General features: G+C 49.1%; 1 protein-coding gene across 1 annotated transcript in view; it reads left to right on the top strand.

Moving 5' to 3' along the window:
* The window catches only part of LOC138259276 (nicotinamide N-methyltransferase-like), a 199,628-nt gene that overhangs the window by 50,798 nt on the left and 122,570 nt on the right, over nt 1-26,260 (top strand). The window contains exons 3-4 of the mRNA XM_069206896.1: nt 1,911-2,033; nt 20,252-20,357. Coding sequence (XP_069062997.1) covers nt 1,911-2,033; nt 20,252-20,357 — 229 coding nt within the window. The remainder of the gene's footprint in view (nt 1-1,910; nt 2,034-20,251; nt 20,358-26,260) is intronic.

Raw genomic sequence — 26,260 nt, forward strand, 5'->3', positions numbered from 1 at the left:
AATACCCAAACCCCTCACTCTCCCCCCAAAAAACCCTGACCCCCCCTCTAATCCCTTAAAAAAAATACCCAAACCCATCCACCAAGCCCCTTGAAAAAAAAATAGCCTGCCTGAAAATCCCTTAATCCATCCCCCGACCCCATTTACCTCACCACGTCCTCCTCGTCATCTCTCGAACACCGCATTGCTTTTTCAGTGCTTCAACCATGTATATGATTAGTTCAGCACATGCATGGTTAAGGCACAGAAAAAGCCATGCGTTGTTCAGGCAAGCATAGTTACGCTTGCGTGGGAAACACCCATGTCCTCAAGAATGCGTTGTTAAGGACGTTTCCCCTGGTACTCATCACCCCAATCTGGAAATGACAAGCATGGTTCCCTACGCTCCTAGAATTATCCTGAATGGAGCCACTGAGACTCCCGTCTTCACTAGGGATCCTACGGGATCCAGCCGGACCCCATCCCTTAGTGACGCAGGCACATCTGAACCTGATGGCTTGAAGGATTTCAGGGGATAATGGCAGGACAACAAACTTTCAGAAGAAGCTGACAATCTCATCAGACAGTCATAGGTGCGAGGCACAACCAAGATATATAAATCGGCCTGGAATCGATGGACCCATTGGTCTATGGAGAGACACGTGATTCCTGTGGGGTGCCCCCGTTATACACATGATCAATTTCCTGGCGGAACTATATACATCATTATTTGCTTATCACACATATAATTCCTTTAGGCCAGCCATATAAGTGAGTCACCTTCCCATCAATAATTTCCTGTTGGGGGAGCACCCCTGGGTTTATCAGCTGCTGAAAGGCATAAGAATGTCTAGACCCCCCGAACCTAGGTATTCAGGTTCATGGGATGTTAATAGAGCTCTTTGCCTCCTTTAGGATTGGCAGGATATTCAATACGTATCCAGGATGAGATATCAGCGAAGCTGGCCATGCTGCTATACCTCATTTCTTGCCAGAGGGTTTTGGACGTCCTGGTCCTTGACATCACAGCAAGGGTTATCACACCAGAAGGGGTCACATTTAGTATATCCAGATGGATGAAAACAAATACCAGGTTGGTATCATTCTCTAGTTTTGAAATTCATTCTAAACTTTGTGTTGTGAGGTGTCTTAAGGTGTACGAAGAGAAGATGAGGGAGATAAGACCAACAGGTGAGAAACAACTATTATTTACCATAAAAAAAACTCACAGAACAGTTACTTTGCCGACTATTGCCAGGTGGGTACTATGGATTATAATGGAGGCAGGCATCGATGTCTGCCTTTTTGGTGCACACTCCACTAGAGGGGCAATGGCTTCTTAGGCCAAACAGGTAGGCGGCAGACTGGAAGATATTATGAATGGGCCGACTGGTCAACTGAATCCACCTTTAATAAATTCTATTCAAAGCCTATTCATGAAGCCACATCGCTGGTGGTGAGTAAGTTTTTAACATGTATAATTCTTGCCTCCAGTCCTGACATACAATGAGAAATTTGATAGCTAGTGTGAAGGACAGTTTAATTTCTATCAAGGACACGGAGGTGAGGATTATCATACCCTCTCCTTCAGCAGTATACCCTCACTGGGTTTTCTTGGATCAAGTCTAGGAATGCATTAGCGGGTGGAGTTATACAGGAGTACGGTAGATTTACAAGTATTATTTTTTTCACAAATTGCTGAACTACGTATGGCGTTTCTGAAATTATTATATACTATCTTGAATATCTTTTGATCTCATTCATTGTCTCTTTTGAAAGCATATAACTAAGATGTAGGGTTGCTGTGAATTTTTTCTGCAGGTCTGAATTGCTAAGAGTTATCACATATGATGGTTGATAATAAATACTCTCCTTATGTTCTAGAATGCAAATCTAAGACGGATTGAAGCTGCCTGAACTTAACTTCCTAGATTGAAGAAAAGGAAGAACTGGACCCGGCAAGTATTCATATGGACATTTGGACAGAACTTCTATTGGTTTATGGTTACCATGGCAATGTTGTTGGACTCATGAGAGTTGTAGTGTTTCTTACGGTATTTTTTAGACATGTACCTGCTGTAATAATCAAAGTGAAGAAAGGACTGCGTAATCCTCGCCTCTGTGTCCTTAATAGAAATGAAATTTCCTTCACATTAGCTAGGAAATTTCTCAGTTTTTGTCTTTTTGCAGTATTATAGAGTGCAGACTTGACCCAAAGGTATTGGAGTGCTTACAAGAGCATCATTTACATCACACAAGGAAACATTAATTATGGTTTAAGGCATGGGAGGATTAAGTGATTTGCCCAGAATCACAGGATGTCGAGCTGATGGTGAAACTCAAACCTGGTTTCGCAGCTGCAAAGTCTGCAGCTCAGGCAGTAATGACACATCTTCTTCCCTTAGTTTAACATATAATCAAGTGAACAATGGGATTAAAGAACATAAAGATAGCAAATAATTTAAAAGTGCTTTGTCACTATTTGAGAATTCAGATAATATGTCTAATTTTATGGGAAGAAGACCCTCTCATTTTTATAATTTCTAAAGGAAATGCTTTAGGTATTAAAGTTTTGATTACATCAAGATAATGTTACTGTGGTAACAATTATAGAATGTTAGCAATCTACATGTTCATTAGAATACTGTGGGGAACCAGGGGTCAAGGTCACAGACTTGGATAATTGGGGAGGTAAGAGGGTGCAGAGACAACAAATTAAACATGCAGGGCAGGAGGGAGGACAGTAGCAGCACAACGGACCATTGAGGGCAGGGAAAAGGGGGTAGGGGCAAGGAACCAACCTTACAGGACAGGCAAGAGAGGCTATGGTAATATAACATACTATAGAGGGGAATTGTCGACAGGGTCAACGTAGTGGGACAGCACCCAAGAACATGGGATGACATCAGGAAGAGGTGGAATGACCTACGGGGGAAGGTGCGTTCCGTGCTATCCAGACACCATGTCGCCGTACAGAGCACTGGAGGTGCACCACCACCTCCTCCCCCACAACAACATGGGAGGAGCAAGTCTTGGCGATCATGCCTCCTGAGGGCCTCGCAGGAATAGCAGGAGGACTGGACACTGGTAAGTCAAAGCTTTACTACTATATCCCCCACCCTAACTGCATGCCATCAGAAACTCCTACCCCTACCCTCACCCCCATCACTCCACCACCTTAAACATACCCCTCTATCACAGCCCACCCATCCTAATACCAAGCCCTTTATGTGAAAACAATGCATGGACACCCATTACAGACCTGCATGGACACCCATCACCAAAGCATGTCCAGTAGAGAGACTCAGCCAGGGCACACAATCACCACTCACATAAGGGCCAAGGCAATAATGCAAGCACAGGAGTAGAGGGAAACTCACCCATTGCACAAGATGGCACACACAGATACAATAACTATGCATGTACACCCCAACAGGACCCCTACCCAACATCACCGGACAGGAGGTGCCAGCCCTTTCCAGTCCCCCCACAGAAGAGGCCCACAGTGACCAGCCCGGCCCATCAGGGAACTCTGGACAGTCAGTTTCCCTGCCACAGTCACAAACCACCACTGAACCTCCCCCCTCAGGAAACACCACCACAGCACCCACCCAGCTAGCCCATGCCACTGTCCCCAGGACACGTCAATCAGCATTGTGTCCACCACTACAGGGACCACAGGCAAACCCACAAACACCCGACAATCAGGGACCTTGGGTTAGTGGCAGTGGGTACACAGTTCAGAGGACAGAGGCACAGGAGAACAGGGAAGCTGGGAGGACTGCTGGGCCACAGGGGGAGGACAGGTCCAGGGAACCCACTCTCCACGAGGCACTCTCCAACATCATGGGAGCATACCACCATTCCCAGGACACCATGGGCACGGTACTGGCCAACTTTCAGGAGACCCAGCGGCTGCAGGAGGAACAGTACCTGGGGATCAGGGAGGACTTGAAGTCCATTAACACCACCCTGGTCACCATTGCAGGGTTGCTGGCAAACATGGCCAACACGATGAGGGAGACAGTGGCACACCAACGGGCCCATGATACTAGCCTGAACAATGAACAGCCCTCCACGTCCGCCGGCGCTAGTGGACAGGAGGTCCCACCACAGGACCAACAGGCCACCAGCACCCCACCCCCTGCAGAAGGAGAACCACCCCGCAAACGGTCCCTGCGATCCAGGCACAAGACAGAGAACATTGCCAAGACCCCAGCCAGGAAATAAGACTCTCCTGATTGTCACCCTTCTGTCCCACTATGTCACGCTGACCACCTTGAACTGCCATTGCTACACTTCCTATGCCCCCTTGGACAATGCACCTCTGATACCAAGAGACCGGACTCTACCCTGGACTTTCCTCCACCATCACCCCAGCCCATTGCACATCCCCCTCCACTTATTAGCACTGAAATAAATACCCTTGAATCACAAACCAATCTGGAGTCAGTATATACTTTCACAAATGTGTTATTACAACCTCTCTGACAAATATCAATGTCAATGTTCATTTGCACATACCAAAGTATGACAGTTGTTGGGCAGCAGTGAACATAGCAGAAGGCAGAATGTGGCACCCAGATCTGTGAAAAGTAAAGGCAAAGTGAACTGTCAGGGTCCATACACAGAGATAAAAAAGCAGACTTATACAATGTCGTACAGTAGTCTGATATGAGAGGAGCAGTGCCAGTCTCTTACCTGTGTCTCACTGGAAGTATTGCATGATGATGTTGTTTCTGTTGTCAATATCATCTTCCTCTGCCTCCTCTTCTTCGCTGTCCACAGGCTCCACAGGCTCCACAGCTGCCACAAGACCAACATCAGGCCCATCCTCCTTCAGAAAAGGCACCTGGCGTTGCAAAGCCAGGTTGTACAACATACAGCATGCCACGATTATCTGGCACACCTTTTTGGTGAGTAGAATACGGAGCCACCTGTTAGATGGAGGCACTGGAATCTGGCCTTCAGGAGGCCAAAAGTCCGCTCTATAATCCGCCTAGTTCACCCATGTGCCTCATTGTAGCGTTCCTCGGCCCTTGTCCTGGGATTCCTCACTGGGGTCAGTAGCCATGACAGGTTGGGGTAACCAGAGTATCCTGCAAATATTGAGGGATATCTGTTAGACATACACCAACCCTTAGGGTCTCTCCCATACCCAGACACCTATTCAAACTGTGTGGGGACCTTGAGCTCACCTATTAGCCACACATGGTGCCTCTGGAGTTGCCCCATCACATAAGGGATGCTGCTATTCCTCAAAATGTAAGCGTCATGCACAGAGCCAGGATACTTGGCATTCACATGGGAGATGTACTGGTCTGCCAAACACACCATCTGCACATTCATCGAATGATAGCTTTTACGATTTCTGTACACATGTTCATTCTTGCGGGACAAATGCCACATGTGTACCATCAATGGCACCAATGATGTTGGGGATATGTCCCAAGGCATAGAAGTCACCTTTCACTATGGGCAAATCCTCCACCTGGGGGAAAACAATGTAGCTGCGCATGTTTTTCAACAGAAAAGACAACACTCTGGTCAACACGTTAGAGAACATTGGCTGTGACATCCCTGATGCCATGGTCACTGTTGTTTGAAAGGAACTACTGGCCAGGAAATGGAGCACTGACAGGACCTGCATTAGAGGGGGGATTCCTGTGGGATGGCGGATAGCTGACATCAGGTCAGGCTCCAACTGGGCACACAGTTGATGGATTCTGGCACGATCAAGTCTGTAGGTGATAATGATGTGTCTGTCTTCCATTGTCGACAGGTCCACCAGGGGTCTGTACACCGGAGGATGACGCCATCTCATCAGCTGCCCCGGCGGATGTGCCCTATGGAGGAGAATGGTGAGCAGAGGGTCATGTACCACATAGGTTGCACAAGGGTGTTTTGCACTATTGTGATTTAATGAGTGTGTGGCGCTGTCTGTCCGGATTCCTGCTCAAATGTGATGTGACGCAGTTAGGTGCCCTGCCATGTGCCCCCCTGAAATGGCGGTTGCCTGACCTTTAATGAGGGACAAGGGCAAATGAGGTAACTGCACTGGTGTTGTGCAGCGTTGTGGTAGGCGGTCGAAGACCGCCGCACAATTCAGCATTGGTTATCATTGGGCCCTATGGGTTCCAGGAGCCAATGACGAGGTATGCCATGGTGACGGTATGCACCGCCGCGGACGTGACCGCAATTTTCTATCTGTTCACTCACTTTATACCTGACCTTCAACAGGCGAGGACCTACACTGCAAGTGCTGCTGTGACCTGAGTCTGGAAGTGACAATGGCTACTGTGTCTGGGGAAAGGGCCCCTGCCTTCACTTCGGAGGAGTTGGAGAAACTGGTGGATGGGGTGCTCCCCCAGTACACACTACTCTAGGGTCCTCCAGACAAACAGGTGAGTACACTGTGCGCATGATGGATGGGACATGAATGTATGGAGTGGTCTGGATGGAAGATACATGGGGGGGCTTTGGCCTGCATGTAAGTATGGTCGGTGTATGTGTTTCAGGGCATGGGTGGGAAGTTGTGGCCAATGAGTAAGAAGAACTGGATGGGGGAGTAAGTTCCATTCTTACTTTACCTTTCCTGTTAGTCAGCGCTGACCAGAAGAAGGGTATTTGGCGTGCCAACGCCAAGGAAGTGAGGACCCTGGGGGTCTATCATAGACAGAGCACCCATTGCTGCAAGAGATGGGAGGACCTGCGCCGCTGGGGCAAGAAGATAGCGGAGGCCCAGCTGGGGATGGCCTCCCAATGTGGAAGGGGTGCCCGTTGTGCCATGACCCCCCTGATGTTCCGGGTCCTGGTGGAGTTGGATGGGCGCTTGAGGGCATCACAGCAGCCACAAGGGGGTGAGTACAGTTTCATTTAGCTGACTCTGCGAGCTGTACGAGGTGTCTGGGTGGGGATGTGGGCTGTGGGTTCCCTTAGGCCAGGGTGAACTTGCTAGGGTAGGTCCCTTGCTAGGCAGGCTCTGTGGCACTCCAACCCCAATAGTGGTAGTGCCCATCGACAACTAGTAAGGCTCCTGTGGGTTCCAGGTTTGCAGCAGATGGGATTAGGCATATTCCCCCATGGGCAGGTGATTTTCCTAAGAACTGTTAGTGCATGGCCTAGTGCAGAGGGCTGCTCCCTGTGTGTTGTGTCCGCCAACGGTAGTGGTGTTACTAGCATTGACCATGTGTGTCCTCTGTCTTTCCCCCCCTTTTTGTTTTGTCACCCTGTCCTTGTGTGCACTAGCATCATCTGGCGGAGGAGCAGTGGCACCGGAGCACGAGGGAGCTGCAAACCACATGGCCCAGGAGGGTGAATGTACGAAGTCTGAAGGCACCACTGGGACGGAGGGCGAGGGGAGCTCCACGGTAGGGACAGGAGGGGACACCAGCGACAGCGACTCCTCCTCTGATGGGAGCTCCCTTGTGGTGGCGGGCACATCTATGCCCCCCGCAACAACAGGTACAGCCGCCACCCACGCTACCAGCACCGCCCTCCCAGCAGCCCCTCAGCATGTTTCCCGTGCCCGCTCACCCAGGAGGGTGGGCATCTCCTTCCCCCCAGGCACCTTAGGCCCTGCCCCAGTCAGCCCTGCTGCCCTCAGTTAGGAGGCTATTGACCTCCTGAGATCCCTCACTGTTGGGCAGTGAACCATTCTGAATGCCATCCAGGGTGTGGAGAGGCATTTGCAGCAAACAAATGCATACCTGGAGGGCATTCATTCTGGCGTGGTGGCCCAACAGAGGGCATTTCAGGCTCTGGCTTCAGCACTGATGGCAGCCATTGCCCCTGTGTCCAGCCTCCGCCCTCCAACCTCCACTACCCAGACCCAATCCTCTCTACCTCAGACTATCCCAAGCACACCATCAGACCAGCATGCACACACATCAACTCACAAAAGTGGACATGGCAAACATAAGCATCACACATCCCACAGGCACTCACACAAGCACCATACCCATGCAGACACACCAACATCCACTGCCTCCACTGTGTCCCCCTCCTCCACGTCCTCCACCTCCCTCCCAGTCTCATCTCCACTCACACCTGCATGCACTACATCCTCATCCTCTACCTCCATCACTTGCACGCCCATCACCACACACGGCTCATGTGCAATCACCACCACCACTACCATGCACACGTTCCCTGTGTCCTCTCCCAGTGTGTCTGTGAGCCCTCCTCCCAAAGTACACAAATGCCGGCACACACCCACTCAACAGCCATCCACCTCACAACAGCCTCCAGCCCATGCACCTTCACCCAAACTCAGCAGACGTACACCTCCTACAACCACTACCTCTTCCTCCACTCCCAAACCCCCTCCATCTTCCCGTCCCAGTGTGTCTAAAAACTTTTCCTAGCTAACATTGACCTCTTCCCTACACCCCCCGTCCTTCCCCTAGGGCCAGGATTTCTAGATCCCAGCCCATCACCTCAGCCACCAAATCCTCATCCAGTGACTGTGGCTTTGCACTCCGCAGGACCAAACAGTGGGCAAACCACCCACTTGAGAGACTTGAGAGACTGTGGCTTTGCACTCCCCAGGACCAAACAGTGGGCAAACCACCGACTTGGGAGACTTGAGAGACTGTGGCTTGGCACTCCCCAGGACCAAGCAGTGGGCAAACCACCCACTTGAGAGACTGTGGCTTTGCACTCCCCAGGACCAAACAGTGGGCAAACCACCCACTTGAGAGACTTGAGAGACTGTGGCTTTGCACGCCCCAGGACCAAACAGTGGGCAAACCACACACTTGGGAGACTTGAGAGACGGTGGCTTTGCACTCCCCAGATCCAAGCAGTGGGCAACCCACCCACTTGAGAGACTTGAGAGACTGTGGCTTTGCACTCCCCAGGAGCAAGAAGTGGGCAGCCCATCCACTTGAGAGACTGTGGCTTTGCACTCCCTAGGACCAAATCCTCATCCAGTGTGGTCCCTGCAAGTCCGGGAACATCGAAGGGGGCACTGTAGGAGGCTGGACTGGCTTGTAGTGAGTACCAAGGGGTACTTACACCTTGCACCAGGCCCAGTTATCCCTTATTAGTGTATAGGGTGTCTAGTAGCATAGGCTGATAGATAATGGTAGCTTAGCAGAGCAGCTTAGGCTGAACTAGGAGACAAGTGAAGCTCCTACAGTACCACTAGTGTCATATGCACAATATCATAAGAAAACACAATACACAGATATACTAAAAATAAAGGTACTTTATTTTTATGACAATATGCCAAAAGTATCTCAGTGAGTACCCTCAGTATGAGGATAGCAAATATACACAAGATATATGTACAAAATACCAAAATATGCGGTAATAGTATTAGAAAACAGTGCAAACAATGTATAGTTACAATAGGATGCAATGGAGACACATAGGGATAGGGGCAACACAAACCATATACTCCAAAAGTGGAATGCGAATCACGAATGGACCCCAAACCTATGTGACCTTGTAGAGGGTTGCTGGGACTATTAGAAAATAGTAAGGGTTAGAAAAATAGCCCACCCCAAGACCCTGAAAAGTGAGTGCAAAGTGCACTAAAGATCCCCAAAGGACATAGAAGTCGTGATAGGGGAAATCTGCAGGAAAGACACAAACCAACAATGCAACAACGATGGATTTCCAGTCGTGGGTACCTGTGGAACAAGGGGACCAAGTCCAAAAGTCACAAGCAAGTCGGAGATGGGCAGATACCCAGGAAATGCCAGCTGTGGGTGCAAAGAAGCTGCTACTGGACAGTAGAAGCTTAGGTTTCTGCAGGAACGACAAGGGCTAGAGACTTTCCCTTTGGAGGACGGATCCCTCACGCTATGGAGAGTCCTGCAGAAGTGTTTTCCCGCCGAAAGACCGCCAACAAGCTTTGCTAGCTGCAAATCGTGCAGTTAGTGTTTTTGGATGCTGCTGTGGCCCAGGAGGGACCAGGATATCGCCAATTGCGTCAGGGGACAGAGGGGGCATCGAGCAAGAAAAGGAGCCCTCTCAGCAGCAGGCAGCACCCGCAGAAGTGCCAGAAACAGGCACTACGAGGATGTGTGAAATGGTGCTCACCCGAAGTCGCACAAAGGAGTCCCACGTCGTCGGAGAGCAACTTAGGAGGTCGTGCAATGCAGGTTAGAATGCCGTGGACCCAGGCTGGACTGTGCACAAAGGATTTCCGCCGGAAGTGCACGGAGGCCGTAGTAGCTGCAAAAGTCGCGGTTCCCAGCAATGCAGTCTGGTGTGGGGAGGCAAGGACTTACCTCCACCAAACTTGGACTGAAGAGTCACTGGACTGTGGGAGTCACTTGGAGAGAGTTGCTGGATTCAAGGGACCTCGCTCGTCGTGCTGAGAGGAGACCCAGGGGACCGGTGATGCAGTTCTTTGGTGCCTGCGGTTGCAGGGGGACGATTCCGTCGACCCACGGGAGATTTCTTCGGAGCTTCTAGTGCAGAGAGGAGGCAGACTACCCCCACAGCATGCACCACCAGGAAAACAGTCGAGAAGGCGGCAGGATCAGCGTTACAGAGTTGCAGTAGTCATCTTCGCTACTATGTTGCAGTTTTGCAGGCTTCCAGCGCGGTCAGCAGTTGATTCCTTGGCAGAAGGTGAAGAGAGAGATGCAGAGAAACTCGGATGAGCTCTTGCATTCGTTATCTAAGGAATCCCAAGAGACAGAGACCCTAAATAGCCAGAAAAGAGGGTTTGGCTACCTAGGAGAGAGGATAGGCTAGCAACACCTGAAGGAGCCTATCAGAAGGAGTCTCTGACGTCACCTGATGGCACTGGCCACTCAGAGCAGTCCAGTGTGCCAGCAGCACCTCTGTTTCCAAGATGGCAGAGGTCTGGGGCACACTGGAGGAGCTCTGGGCACCTACCAGGGGAGGTACAGGTCAGGGGAGTGGTCACTCCCCTTTCCTTTGTCCAGTTTCGCGCCAGAGCAGGGCTAAGGGGTCCCTGAACCGGTGTAGACTGGCTTATGCAGAAATGGGCACCATGTGTGCCCATGAAAGCATTTCCAGAGGCTGGGGGAGGCTACTGCTCCCCTGCCTTCACACCATTTTCCAAAGGGAGAGGGTGTAACACCCTCTCTCAGAGGAAGTCCTTTGTTCTGCCATCCTGGGCCAGGCCTGGCTGGACCCCAGGAGGGCAGAAGCCTGTCTGAGGGGCTGGCAGCAGCAGCAGCTGCAGTGAAACCCCTGGAAAGGCAGTTTGGCAGTACCAGGGTCTGTGCTACAGACCACTGGGATCATGGGATTGTGCCAACTATGCCAGGATGGCATAGAGGGGGCAATTCCATGATCCTAGACATGTTACATGGCCATATTCGGAGTTACCATTGTGAAGCTACATATAGGTAGTGACCTATATGTAGTGCACGCGTGTAATGGTGTCCCCGCACTCACAAAGTCCGGGGAATTGGCCCTGAACAATGTGGGGGCACCTTGGCTAGTGCCGGGGTGCCCCCACACTAAGTAACTTAGCACCCAACCTTTACCAGGTAAAGGTTAGACATATAGGTGACTTAAAAGTTACTTAAGTGCAGTGTAAAATGGCTGTGAAATAACGTGGACGTTATTTCACTCAGGCTGCAGTGGCAGGCCTGTGTAAGAATTGTCAGAGCTCCCTATGGGTGGCAAAAGAAATGCTGCAGTCCATAGGGATCTCCTGGAACCCCAATACCCTGGGTACCTCAGTACCATATACTAGGGAATTATAAGGGTGTTCCAGTAAGCCAATGTAAATTGGTGAAATTGGTCACTAGCCTGTCAGTGACAATTTGTACAGAGAGAGCATAACCCCTGAGGTTCTGGTTAGCAGAGCCTCAGTGAGACAGTTAGGCACCACACAGGGAACACATACATATAGGCCACAAACTTATGAGCACTGGGGTCCTGACTAGCAGGGTCCCAGTGACACATAACAAACATACTGAAAACATAGGGTTTTCACTATGAGCACTGGGCCCTGGCTAGCAGGATCCCAGTGAGACAGTGAAAACACCCTGACATACACTCACAACCAGGCCAAAAGTGGGGGTAACAAGGCTAGAAAGAGGCTACTTTCTCACAGGCACCCATCAGGGCTGCCAGTGTGCCACCTAGTGCGTCCAAGGACCGCCCTATTCCACCACCTGCCAAGGTAAAGAAGGGGCCAGCATGCCGAAGAGAAAAGCCGCACCAACCACCCAGCACGGCCTCTTCCAGAACCAAAGAGGACAGTGCCAAGGTCCCAGCAGTGACTTCCAAGGTGGGGAAGGGACACAGAAGCAAAGGGAAGTCAGCTCAGGGCACGGAGCCTCCGGGTGAGGGACTGGTGTCACCCCTTTTGTAAGACAGGCCAGCAACCTGTACGACGGTGGGCACCGCCACAACACCCGCCACCTGCACCACCATCTGCAGCGCCACCTGCACGTCTGCTGCCTCTACTACATTCACCAGCATCATCCCCAGTGGGCAGCCTTCCGAGGCTTCAGGAGACACCTGTACCATCAGCAGCGTCTCTGCCGCAGACACAGCCGCAGCCACTGCCACCTGCCCTGCAACGTGCCCAGCCAGTGCCACTACAGCGGACATCAGCAGCATTCCCAATGGGCAGGCGTCCGAGGCTGCAGGAGACGTCCTGGACCCTGCACACACTACATGAGGCACCACCACCAGCACTGGCACTACCAGCAGTTTGCAGCCTTAGTCATCACAAGGAGGAGTGTGGCTCTGCCTCCATGGAGTATCATGCTGCCTGTTACCGGTAAATCTTGTGGCTCAGACTCCCATATGAGGAAATGGGAACTCCCACACCGCTGGTGCAGCATCACTGGGCACCATTCCACCTCCAGAACCAGTGGAGAACAGCATCCACTACCCCAGTCCTTGGCAGGATGAAGCACTCTGGGCACCATGCCCCCTCCAGAACCAGTGGAGAACAGCATCCACTCACCCAGTCCTTGGCAGGATGAAGCACTCTGGGCACAAAGCCCCCTCCAGAACCAGTGGAGAACAGCATCCACTACCCCAGTCCTTGGCAGGATGAAGCACTCTGGGCACCATGCCCCCCTCCAGAACCAGTGGAGAATAGCATCCACTACCCCAGTCCTTGGCAGGATGAAGCACTCTGGGCACCATGCCCCCTCCAGAACCTGTGGAACATGCCACACACTTGAAAGACTGTGGCTTTGCACTCCCCAGGACCAAACAGTGGGCAAACCAGCCACTTGGGAGACTTGAGAGACTGGCTTTGCACTCCCCAGGACCAAGCAGTGGTCAAACCACCCACTTGAGAGACTTGAGAGACTGTGGCTTTGCACTCCCCAGGGCCAAGCACTGGGCAACCCACCCACTTGAGAGACTGTGGCTTTGCACTCCCCAGGAGCAAGCAGTGGGCAACCCACCCACTTGAGAGACTGTGGCTTTGCACTCCCCAGGATCAAGCAGTGGGCATGGAGCCCCCTCGAGGAGCAGTGGCGTCATCCCATCATCGGGCTGAGGTGCCCCCTCCCCTTCCCCCTGAGGTGCCTGTGTTTTTTTCGACCTGATGCTCCTGCAGTGTTCTCTCCGTTTTGAGTCAGGTGTCATGTGTGGGCTTCACCCATGCTTTTTGGGACCACTGGTCCACGGACATGTAATGGGACAGTGTACGGACTTGTGTACTTGCTGTAAATATTTGTATATACTGATGATTTCAAGTTATCTTGGGCTATCTGATAGTTCGATTATTACACTCGTTAAACTCATTTAATTTGGTTCTTGCGTTCTTCCAGGGGTGACAGGGTGTATCTGTGATGTTATTGGATATGTGTGTGTGTGTGCTGTTGTGGGTGGGGGGCATGGGGCACGGGTGTTGCGTGCACGTGTCACTCTCTTTTCCCTCCTCCCCTCCCCTGTGTGCTAGGTGCAGTACTCACTGTTGTCGTTGCCGTAGTCTTTGATGATCCTGGTAGATGATGAGGTAAACCATAATGGGCAGGACCTGTAACTCGGGCTCCATGGCGTCCTGGTTCCTCGTTAGGTGTCGAGAGGTGAGTGGTTTCCCTTCCAAGTACTGTTTCCGCTGTGCTTTTGATGGCGTTGGTACCGCCCCGGAAAAGCTGGAGGATTGGTGCCTTGTTATAGTGTGGGTGGTACATTGTCTTCCGCCTGTCTGTTGGCGGTTACCGCCGCGGTGTTTGTTTCTACCGCCCTGGTGGTCGGAGTGTTAAAGTGGCTGTCTGTGTTAGCGGTTTCCGGACTGGTCGTGATTCCATTTTTTTTACCGCCGGCCTGTTGGTGGTACTACCGCCGCTTTATCACCGACCGCCAGGGTTGCAATGAGGGCCTTTGTGTTTTGGGCTCCTCACCGGGTGACCATGTGAAGGGGGTCAAATTAGTGTGACACACAGTGGCACTATTTGACTTGGTAGGTCTGCCAAGGATTTGTGACTGCAATTCTGGTCACATCGCATTGATCAGTTACTGAGTTACTCAAGGAAGGAGATAACTGATTTTCAAAGGAGATACAATCCGCTTTGGGAATGTTGTTGGCTGCACAAGGCGGAGGATCCACTGCCTTCTCATTCTGAAGTTTTGAAAATGGAAAACATTCATTTCATAAAAGCAGCTGTGCTTCCTTGAAGGAGCTTTGGCAGTGCTAACAAGGGATAGTGTCCCTGGCAGGACAGGTGGTTTGCAACCAATTACAGGGACATGCAAATTGCAACCTGGCCCTTTGGTGAGCTTTCACGAACAGTGGTCTGTGAACCAACATAATATATAGGTTGGTGAAAAAAAATAGATTCTGTTCACAAAAAGTCAGTGCTCAATTTACTACCACTATTTTTACTGAAATATTTCTACATTGGCCAATTTTTTGCATATTGACTTCCATCTGTTTGCCTTTACTGTACAATTCAGGCCGTTTTGCTATAAAACAGGTTCGCACGTAGGAGAACTGAAGTTTGATTACACAGATCACACAGAATGGCTTCCTTTTCTGATCTGAAAGAACCACATGAGCGAAATTTGGATGCAGCAGTGTTTATGGAGACATACTTTGGGAAGCAATCCCCCTTCCTTGATGATGGGAATAATCGGATATTTCTTCTCATGTGCAAAACCTTCTCTTCAGGTACATGGCATTTTCTTCCACGTATTTCTCATACAGTTAATATCTCTGAATCCTGATGGCTACTCATGCATAGGCGGACAGAAACTTCCGTCCAGACTGCCACAGTGCTGGTGGGCTCCCCACCAGCCCTATTACGTCTCTTGCACTGGGCTGACTGGCAGAAACCAAGGTTCCATAATTGAGCTGGCAGGAATGTTGCCACAGGCAGGGGACACCAGCACCCTTGAAATGCTCAGTGTCTGCACTGCAGACAGTGCACATTTCAAGGGTGCAGGGCAGAGGGACCCCTGCACTGCCTATGCCACAGGCCCCCCTCTGGTCCCCTGCACTTGTTCTCCGCTAACGTTTTCATGGTGGTAAGACCTCCATAAAAAGGCAAGTGGGGAACAAGATTGTAATTAGCAGGTAGCAGTGCCACCCTGGCTAATTACAACCAGGACTACCGTCAGCCCGTTGGGGTCTAGGATCCAGGTGGGGATGGCGGTAGATTGGCAGGTCTGCCCGACCTCGTATTGTGGTGGGTATTGTGGTCCGACCGCCACTGCAAGTCTGGCAGTCTTGTGACCGCCAGACTGGCGATTTAAACATGAACCCACCCTATTGAAAGACATAGGGCCTGAAGTATGAAGCATTTTACCAGTCGCAATCAGCCCACAGGGTCATTTGCAATGGGTAAAATGCTTTTTGCCATGTAAAAAAAGGCACATTTTGACTCAGTAACATGTTTGCTTTTGCAATTTGGTTTTAGGAAGAGGTGGGTTAAGGGTGTCTCTTCCTGACAGTGACTCACAGGCATATGTGTAAATATTTTGTGACTAGAATGCAGTCACAAAACATTCACAGTTTACCACCAATATCAAATTGGTGATAAGCCATTCGGAAACGGGAAAGAGTCCCAAAGGGACCCCTTCCCTTTGTGAATGGGGCACCAATATTTTTTAAGGGCAGGCAGTGGCGCCACAGACCACTGCCCACTCATAAAAAATGAAAAGAAAACTTAACATTTTTATTTTTGAAATGTATACCCTTTTCCTTTAAGAAAAACGAATGTATTTTTTAAAAAAACTGCTTTATTTAAAAAACAGTCATAGACATGGTGACCTGTTGACCCCAACAGGCCACCATCCCTGTGAGTGCTGGCCATTTCAAGGCAGGTCACTTGCGACCCATTTGGGAAACGTAAACAGTGTCTCAGAGACTGTTGTAAATCTCATTTTTGCGACTCACAAACTGTGAGTTACTAAAAATTGCAATTTATAAGTGGCAAAATGAGACAATTTGTCTGTAGTGAATTATTATTGGGTTCTTTGGTTATGTATTAAGGCCTGTAAAATATAGGCTGGGTAACTCTGCTTTGGGCATGTTTCAATAACTCTGCTCAGTAAAACAAATGTATCATCATTATATTATCGATCAACCACTGGCAGTTTGTGTGGTCAATACATTGTGTGTGGATGGAAGAGGAACCTGACAGGATGCGTCAGATCAGTGTTTCCCTCTTGATACTTTTGTTGGCAGCAACTAAAAGATAAAACGTTATATCTGATCTGTAAACACAGACAAAGTAAGGAGCAGAAGGGTGTGAAAAGAACATCAAACTGCATACTTTAACAAGACCATCCAGTGAATGATGCCACAACACAGCCTGAGCTGACATCATCAAATAAAGCAACATTCCATGACGCCTGATGATGGTGATTAATAGAGAAGAAAGAGTGGGTGAAGAGAATCATCTTTTCCCCTCCCACTGAAGGGCTCCTCCATTTCATCACCTCCATTGTGGTGGACAGACAGAACCTGCGATCTCACAAGAGATGCTACTGATGACAATGTACCAAGAAAACATAACACAAAATGAGAATAAAACACACTGCAGGCTGAAGGGAGGAGATCTGTGCATCACATACCCACCCTCCAGGAGCACAAAGTGGGATCAGGTATATTTGTACTTGTGACAACCCATGCTTAGTGTTGAGGGTCCCAAAGGGGTGCTCACATGGCCTGTATCTCTCAGCTGTGCATCTCAAAGATGTTGAACATTCACAGGTTTAGGACATCCTGGCCCAAATGTCAGAAACGTGGTGCTGCATTATAAGCAGCGCCACTGTTCATGCACCCATCAGTGCCCCTAACGCCACCATGTGCAGGTGTTAAAAATAGCAGCTACAAATGTCACAGCAGACTCTCATAGATTCCACTGCACCATTTCTGTGGTCCTCTTAAAGGGGGAATGCACAGGCATGATGTGGCACAAGGGGTTACAAAGTGTCACAATGCATGTATTGAGCCACTTTGTAAATCTGGCGTGGCAAATTTGGCCTTGTTGAGCCACATTAGCGTCATAAAAAGTGACACTAATGTGGCGCAAGGAGACGCTAGTCCCTCTTAAATTTGAGCCACTATTTTATCCTGAAGAGTAGATATTACTAAACTCTCCGCACGGTTTGCAGAATACTTTCAATAGCCTCTGAAGCATTAGGTGGTTTAAAAACATCGAAATGCATGTACCTTACCACCTGCTGATGAGAGTCACTTGCTTTACTGTGAGAAGAAGTCAATTCAGATCAGAGGACTGGAAAGAAAAGGAAACAGTTTTGCAACGAAGAAGGTGGTAGCCAAACAAGTGCCAACATGTCATGAAATGACAACATGTATGAACTGAAGTTCTTTTTAACATTAAGGTTGTTTCTGCAACTTTCTGTCAGGCAGACACGTGAGGCTTGATGTACCTACAATTGCCAAAATCAGGAATGCAATGTGTTAAAAGCATTTTGTAAGTTGGTAAAGCCAAAAGTCCTTTTGCAACTCCTTGCAAATCACAATTAGGAGTGTGAAAGAGACACCCCCTCCTGTTGTTGCTTCACAATGGAATGTATCAATGGTTTATGACCACAATTGCAGTTTCCCTTTTGTGAGTCATTGTGAGAAAGCAGCCTCTTTCTAGCCTTGTTGCCCCCACTTTTGGCCTGTTTGTGATTATATGTCATGGTGTTTTCACTGTCTCACTGGGATCCTGCTAGCCAGGGCCCAGTGCTCATAGTGAAAACCCTATGTTTCAGTATGTTTGTTATGTGTCACTGGGACCCTGCTAGGCAGGGCCCCAGTGCTCATAAGTTTGTGGCCTATATGTGTTCACTGTGTGGTGCCTAACTGTCTCACTGAGGCTCTGCTAACCAGAACCTCAGTGGTTATGCTCTCTCTATTCAAATTGTCACTAACAGGCTAGTGACTAAATTTACCAATTCACATTGGCATACTGGTACACCCATATAATTCCCTAGTATATGGTACTGAGATACCCAGGGTATTGGGGTTCCAGGAGATTCCTTTGGGCTGTAGCATTTCTTTTCCCACCCATAGGGAGCTCTGACAATTCTTACACAGGCCTGCCACTGCAGCCTGAGTGAAATAACGTCCACGTTATTTCACAGCCATTTACCACTGCACTTAAGTAACTTATAAGTCACCTATATGTCTAACCTTCACCTGGTGAAGGTTGAGTGTAAAGTTACTTAGTGTGTGGGCACCCTGGCACTAGCCAAGGTGCCCCACATCGTTCATGGCAAATTCCCCGGACTTTGTGAGTGCGGGGACCCCATTACACGTGTGCACTGTACATAGGTCACTACCTATGTACAGCATCACAATGGTAACTCCCACCATGGCCATGTAACATGTCTAAGATCATGGAATTGTCACCCCAATGCCATTCTGGCATTCTGTAGATCACTGTATTCAGCCATGTGTATATAGGCATCTGCCACCCAGCGACTAGTTGTCTTCAGCGTAATGTTGGTGCTGGAGCCTAACTGCAGTCTGTAATGTGAAGATGTCCAACATACAGATGACGGAGCTCACATTGTGTTTTGGATGTAGCTATAGGTCAATACTTTCCCTTAGTAAGTGGGAAATGTAGTTTGACAAGATTTATGTACCATCACTGTTGCCAATATTTCTTGTGCCTACATGTCACACGTGTCCCTTTCTTTTTTGAAAAACATTTGTTTCATGAATGGTCTACCTAAGTTGATACGATGATGTATGTATACCCTCACATATACATGCATGGCAAATTGTCTGTGGAATAGTACATTTACAATGGGAGTACATTTCATATGCCACATACAGAAGTGTGTCACCAATGTTTCTTGGTTGACACATACCCTCACCTGTAATATCATGTAATTTTGCATGTGCAACTGCAGTAGCAATGAGGGCCATGTCACGTGTTTAGATGTAAATACCTATGCCCTTGATATGGCATCATGTGGAAAAGTGCACTGTACATGTGTAATGGGTAAGGTTTGTGCCCTGAATGTTGGTCAGCATGAATCACATGCATTCATCCACAGGCAGTCATCTGGGTATGCATGACCATAATGGAGACAATGATGTAGGTTACAAATGGGCAGCATGTTAAGGGCCTTCTACAAGTACTTGCAAATCTCAGGGTCTCTCCTACATCCACTACTAACAGCATCTACTAATGTCATTGTAAGGACTGCCAGATATTCGTGGTGATTATCCTTAGGCTTGCTGATTTATTGTGTTACAGATTTTGGGGATATCTCTTCCTGACATATTACACATGATGTCTACTGTGTCCATTTCCATGCCACATTTGTGGCCTATCACAGCAACATTTATGATATCTCCATGAATCTATTGGGACAAAAATCACTTGGTGAAGTGTGCATTGTTGATATGTTTACAGTCTGACATGGTACCTTCTCCAAGCTTTTGTACTGTTGTCATAAACATGGTATGATTTTGTATCATCATTTCTTATTGTTGGCTCATCACGTATGTGACAAATAGATGTGTGCATGACCATGTGTGGGATCTGTGGAAATGCATTTCGCATTGGCCTACTATTGAATGACAACAGGTAACTGAGGTCTGCTTCATTGGGCAAAGGCTTAAGCGTGATGGTGTCTCTGACTTGTTGAATGGTTATTGTGATTGCACAACTTCAGCCGTGCAATTGTAGTTGTCTGAGATCACTAATTTTTTGTGGGCAACCATTCACAGTTCATATGGCATACGTGCATATGGTATTGTACATATAGGGGACACTTAGGTGGATATTTGTGCTGGAGCCTACATGATTTCCAGGTAATATTTGCTAATCAGAGCTGTTGTGCAAGTGTGAACATGGATTTGTGATGACCATATTTTTCTTTCTATTTTCAGCATCAGCACCAGCAAGCAAAGGAGACGGGGCATAGTCGAGTGGGGAAGTATCTGGCTACGGTACCACAGGTCAAGACACCACCAACAAAGAGGGACCCTGTGGCCTGTAAGGTGAGAGGAGTGCCACAGGGGATACTGGGACATCCATAACATCATCAGATTCTTCCTCCAACGGACACTCCCTAGTGGTGGTGGACCCATTGGGGCATCCCCCTGTACCATCTTTGTCTGCCCCCCAATTCTATCACCACCTTCCCTGAAGCTCCCCACCCAGTTGGCCATGCCTGTTCACCAAAGAGGGTGGGTATTTCCTTAACTGCAGGCACCTCCACCCCAGCCCCTGTTAACCATGCTGACTTCAGTGAGGAGGCTATTGACCCCCAGAGAACGATCTCTGTGGGGAAGTCAGCCATTGTGAATGCAATCCAGGGATTAGCAACTCAGCTACAACAGACAAATGCATTCCTGGAAGGCATTCATTGTCCAGTGACTGGCCTACAGAGATCTTTTAAGGCTTTGGCCTCCACACTGATGGCAGCCAGTCACTCCACCTTCTGTCCCCCCTCCACCTCCCTCTTCCTGATCCAAATCTCCCATTCCCCAACCTAACTAAAGCACACAGACAGATCTGCATTGTAGGAGGCTGGCCTGCCTTATAGTGGGTACCAATGGTACTTACACCTTGTGCCGGGTCCAGTTATCCCTTATTAGTAGATTAGTAGTGTTCTAGCAGCTTAGGCTGATAGAGATAGCTATAGCAGAGCAGCTTAGACTGAACTAGGAGACATGAAAAGCTCCTACTATACCACTTATCTCATATAGGTACTATATCATAAGAAAGACAATACTCATACTTACTAAAAATAAAGGTACTTTATTTTAGTGGCAATGTGCCAAAAATATATCAGAGGATATACTCCCTTAGGAGGTAAGCAACATACACAAAATATAAACAACAAACCAACCAAATCAGGTAAGTAAAACAGTCAGAAAGTAGTGCAAACACTGTAGAATACAACAGGATGCAATACGCCTAGGGGCAACACAAACCATATACTAGAAAAGTGGAATGCGAACCACAAATGGACCCCTAGGCTAGTGTAGTGTGTAGAGGGTCGCTGAGAGAGTAAGAAAACACTAAGGGTGTAAATAATATCCCCACCCCAAGACCCTGGAAAGTAGGAGTAAAGTACTACTATTGCCCCAGAAACACACTAAAGTCGTGATAAAGGATTTTGCAAGGACCACAACAGACTGCAAAGCACTGAAGACCTGAGGACCTGCAAAGGAAGGGGACCAGTCCAAGAGTCACAAAAGTGTTCAGGGGGGCAGGAGCCCATTAAACCCTGGATGAAGGTGCAAAATGGCTGCCTCTGGTTGGAAGATGCTGCAGGTTTTGCAACAACAAAAGGAGGTAGGAAGTCCTTCTTTGGGCAGAACATGTCCCACGCCGTGCTCGAGGATGCAGAGTTGTTTCCTTGGCAAAATACTGCAAACAAGACTTGTTAGCTGCAAGAGTTGCAGTAGGAAAACTAGGATGCTGCCCGAGCCCAGGAAGGACCAGGATGCAGCCACTTGGGAGAGGAGACAAAAGGGGCCCTCAGCAGCATAGAGAGCCCATGCACAAGAAGGAAGCACCTACAGAAGTCCTTGAACACAGGTTCCTTTCCCTTGTAGCTGCAGAACACGCGGTGCACAGGATTACTGTCTGGAGAGGGGAGTCAAAGACTTACCTCCTCCAAATTTGGACAGTTGGACCACTGGACAGTCTGGGTCACTTGGGTCCACAACTGGTGTTCCAGGGGCCACGCTTGTCAGGATGAGAGGGGACCCACAGTACCGGTAAAGCTGAAGTTTGGTGCCTGCTGAAGCAGGGGGAAGATTCCGTCGACCCACAGGAGATTCTTTGTGACTTCCAGAGCAGGGTGAAGGCAGGCAGCCCCCAGAGCATACACCACTAGGAAACAGTCGGGAAAGCCGGCAGGATTAGGCACTACAATGTTGCTGGTAGTCTTCTGGCTACTTTGTTGCAGTTTTGCAGGCGTTCTGGAGCAGTCAGCAATCGATCCTTGGCAGAAGTCGAAGAGAGAAGTGCGGAGGAGTCCTGCTGGATTCTTGCAAGTTGTTATCTGAAGAAAAGCCCACTGGAGAGACCTTAAATAGCCCTCAGAGGAGGATTGGCCACGTAGTCAGGTAAGCACCTATCAGGAGGGTCTCTGACATCACCTGCTGGCACTGGCCACTCAGAGGCCTCCAGAGTGCCCTCACACCTCTGGAAACAAGATGGCAGAGGTCTGGGACACTGGAGGAGCTCTGGGCATCACCCACGGGGTGGTGATGGACAGGGGAGTGGTCACTCCCCTTTTCTTTGTCCAGTTTCGCGCCAGAGCAGGGACTGGGGGTTCCCTAAACCGGTGTAGACTGGCTTATTCAAGGAGGGCACCATGTGTGCCCTTCAAAGCATTTCCATAGGCTGGGAGAGGCTACCCCTTACCAGCCTTTAACACCTATTTCCAAAGAGAGAGGGTGTAACACCCTGCTCTCAGAGGAAATACTTTGTTCTGCCTTCCTGGGACTGGGCAGCCCAGACCCCATGAGGGCAGAACCCTGTCTGTGGGGTGGCAGCAGCAGTAGCTGCAGAGAAACCCCCAGAGAGCTGGTTTGGCAGTACCAGATGCATGGAATTGGCCCCCCAATACCAGATTTGGCTTAAGGAGAAAGTTCTATGATCTTAGACATGTTACATGGCCATATTTGGAGTTACCATTGTGAAGCTACATAAAGGTATTGACTTATATGTAGTGCATGCGTTTAATGGTGTCCCCGCACTCACAAGGTCCAGGGAAATTGCCCTGAACTATGTGGAGGCACCTTTGCTAGTGCAAGGGTGCCCTCACACCTAGTAACTCTGCACCTAATCTTCAGCAAGTGAAGGTTAGATATGAAGGTGACTTATAAGTTACTTAAGTGCAGTGAATATGGCTGTGAAATAACGTGAACCCTATTTCACTCAGGCTGCAATGGCAGTCCTGTGTAAAGGGTTGTCTGAGCTCCCTATGGATGGCAAAAGAAGTGCTGCAGCCCAGTGGGATCTCCTGGAACCCCAATACCCTGGGTACCTAGGTACCATATACTAGGGAATTATAAGGTGTTCCAGTATGCCAATTGCAATTTGAAAAAGTGGCCACTAGCCTATAGTGACAAATTTAAAGGCAGCAAGAGCATGAGCACAGAGGTTCTGAAGTCTCAGTGACACAGTTAGGCACTACACAGGAATACACATTCAAGCCTCAAACTGTGAGCACTTGGGGCCTGGCTAGCAGGTTCCCAGTGAGACAGGCAAAAACATACTGACATACATGTAAAAATGGGGGTACCATGCCAAGAAAGATGGTACTTTCCTAAATGCATGCATCCACATCAACACGCAAGAACAGCACACACAAACACAAGCACCACAAAACATCAGCATACAAGTAAACAACAGCCACCCACAGGCACCACTTCCCAAGACACCCCCAACACCTCCATTATTACACACACAATATCCAGAATATTCACAGGTACCACAACAACAGTCAATGACACATCCACCACAACCAGCATACCTGCAGACACCAGTTCAACGGACCCCCAGACCTTCACCACCAGCACCATACCCGCAGATACCAACAACAGAAACACAGTCTTCCACCACATCCACCATTCCCACTGTCACCACCTCAACATACCACCCAACAGACACCCACCAAACACAAGCATACCTCCCAGAAGCACGCACCCACAACATCCACACCAACACAGGAGACAACCTCTCCCTCAACCTGAAAATCCCAACCTCCTTCTGATGACCGTCCCTGTGTTATTTCTCTTTGACCTTGCCCTTTTCCCTGTTCTGTCCATCCCTGTCCCAAACCCAAGAGGCCCCTACCCACCATAAAGTTCCTCCCTTTAACATCTATGGACTCCCTTGCCCACCCTGCAAGCACCCATACCTCTCCCCCAAGGAGAAGCCTACCCTTCCCAAAAAGCAGACCACCCCTCCCAAAACCAAGACCAAACCCCTCTCCCAAATCTGACCCCCGCCCCCACAAGGATGATTCCTTAGGTTCCTGTCTGCCCTCTTGATGCCTTTTTCTGTGGAGGTTCCATGGCAGTTAGGACTCATGTGAGGGCACCATAATGTGCCCGTGCATCACACTATAAACTGGCCAATGGCTTTGGACTTTGATTTAAGATTAATAAACCCAAGCAGTTGTTTCTTTGGGGTATACATTTGTCCTGCAATTCCTTTTTACCTTACTGTTGTTCCCGTGTAACCTTTGTTGTGTGCCTACAGTTGTGTGCAATAGCCTGTTTGCTGTTCTTTTTGCTGTTCTTTGCACTATCTGACATTTTGGGCAGTGCTGGTGTCCCCCAAAGCAAGGGAATATGTTGAATGTATGGCTATGTGGGTATTAATGCAATGGTGGTGTCATTGCATTGTGTACTTTTTGTTATGGTAGTGTTGCCCAATGTGAGCATGTATGGGGAAAGACATGTCTCCCTGATATGGATCATGTATTCAACTGATGTGCTTTGTTGACTTGCACTTCCACATTGTGCAGATGGGAATGCCTTTTATGCCTAGTGTTGTTTGTCCCTGAGATACATGTAGGGTCATTTGCTGTGCACATATTGTTTTATGGGCATGTGTAAAGAGGTATGTGTCCCAGTGCAGGCTCCTTCCCTGAGTGCTCCTGATGGCCCCATCTCAGTTGTGCAGGTATTGTTTGCATAGTGAGGTTTGTCTATTTGTCTCTCTGTCTATCATCAGTGGTGGCACAACATGCTTGAAAGGCTCCATAGCGGAACTGGGCATGTAAGACTGCCTATAGGTGAGTGTTTCCCTTTATTGTCCCTGTTTTGGCCTACTGGGATGGGGTGGTTGGACCGCCACGTTCACATTGGTTGTATGCTACCTCATAATGTGTCCGGTGGCAACACAGGCTCCGCCAGCCTGTTTGTGGTGCATTGTCAATGTGGCGGTCTGTGCCGCCTGGCGGTGCCGGCAGGACCAAGGTGGTTTTTGCTCCATAGGCCTGCATGACTCGTAATCTGGCAGTCCAACCACCAACCTGACGGTGATCAGACAGCCACCACCACCATGACAGTCGACGGACTGCCAAACTCGTAATCAGGCCCTAAGGGCCTGATTATGAGTACCGCGGTCCTCATACCACTGTACCTGTGGTAGTAGACCGACCGCTGCATCCTTGGCAGTGTGACTGCCAGATTACAATGCTGGCAGTTGGACCACCACAAGACTGCCTCTACTGCCAGGATAGTGGATCCCAATGCATTGGCAGCAGTGAAAGTTGTGGGCACCAGACTGATCACAACTTGCTTTTCAGCCGGCCTTTTCATGGTGGGGATGCTGCAATGAAAAGGCCAAAAGCAAGGCAGAGACTGGGCCAAAGGGAGGCACTTGGCCTGCCCATGCCCATGTCATGGGAGGTGAAGAGGCCCCCTTGTCAGCACAGCCAGAATGCACACTGAATACAATGGCAATAGTGTGCATTCCAACTTTGCTGGTGGCATAGACAGTGCAGTGGAATTGGCCTCTGCTCTTACTTAGAGCCGAAGCCAATGTCGCCACACTGTCTCTCCCATAAAGGCGGGGGGGGGGAAACATTGTAATATAGCGATCAGGTGGCCGCCGGCTTGGCTGCGTCCTCCTGACAATTGTTTTGGTGGTCTGACGGTTGAAACTGCAAGTTCGCAATCAGCCCCTTACATATGAACCAGAAATTAATATTTTCCTGTTCCATAAGATGGAGCAATGTAGGCTTTAGACAACCAACTGAGAATTTATTAGGAAGAAATAGGTAGCAATACTCCACAAAACATACTATTTTCCAGGACTTTGAACTGTATTTTAAAAAGTCAAAGATTAAAATAGATCCATCCTTCCAGACCTGGCTGAGAAGGAAATGTTTAGCTTTATTCAACATTGTGTAAAGGCAAAGA

Source organism: Pleurodeles waltl, chromosome 2_1 (assembly GCF_031143425.1).
Source record: "Pleurodeles waltl isolate 20211129_DDA chromosome 2_1, aPleWal1.hap1.20221129, whole genome shotgun sequence".
Lineage (NCBI taxonomy): Eukaryota > Metazoa > Chordata > Amphibia > Caudata > Salamandridae > Pleurodeles > Pleurodeles waltl.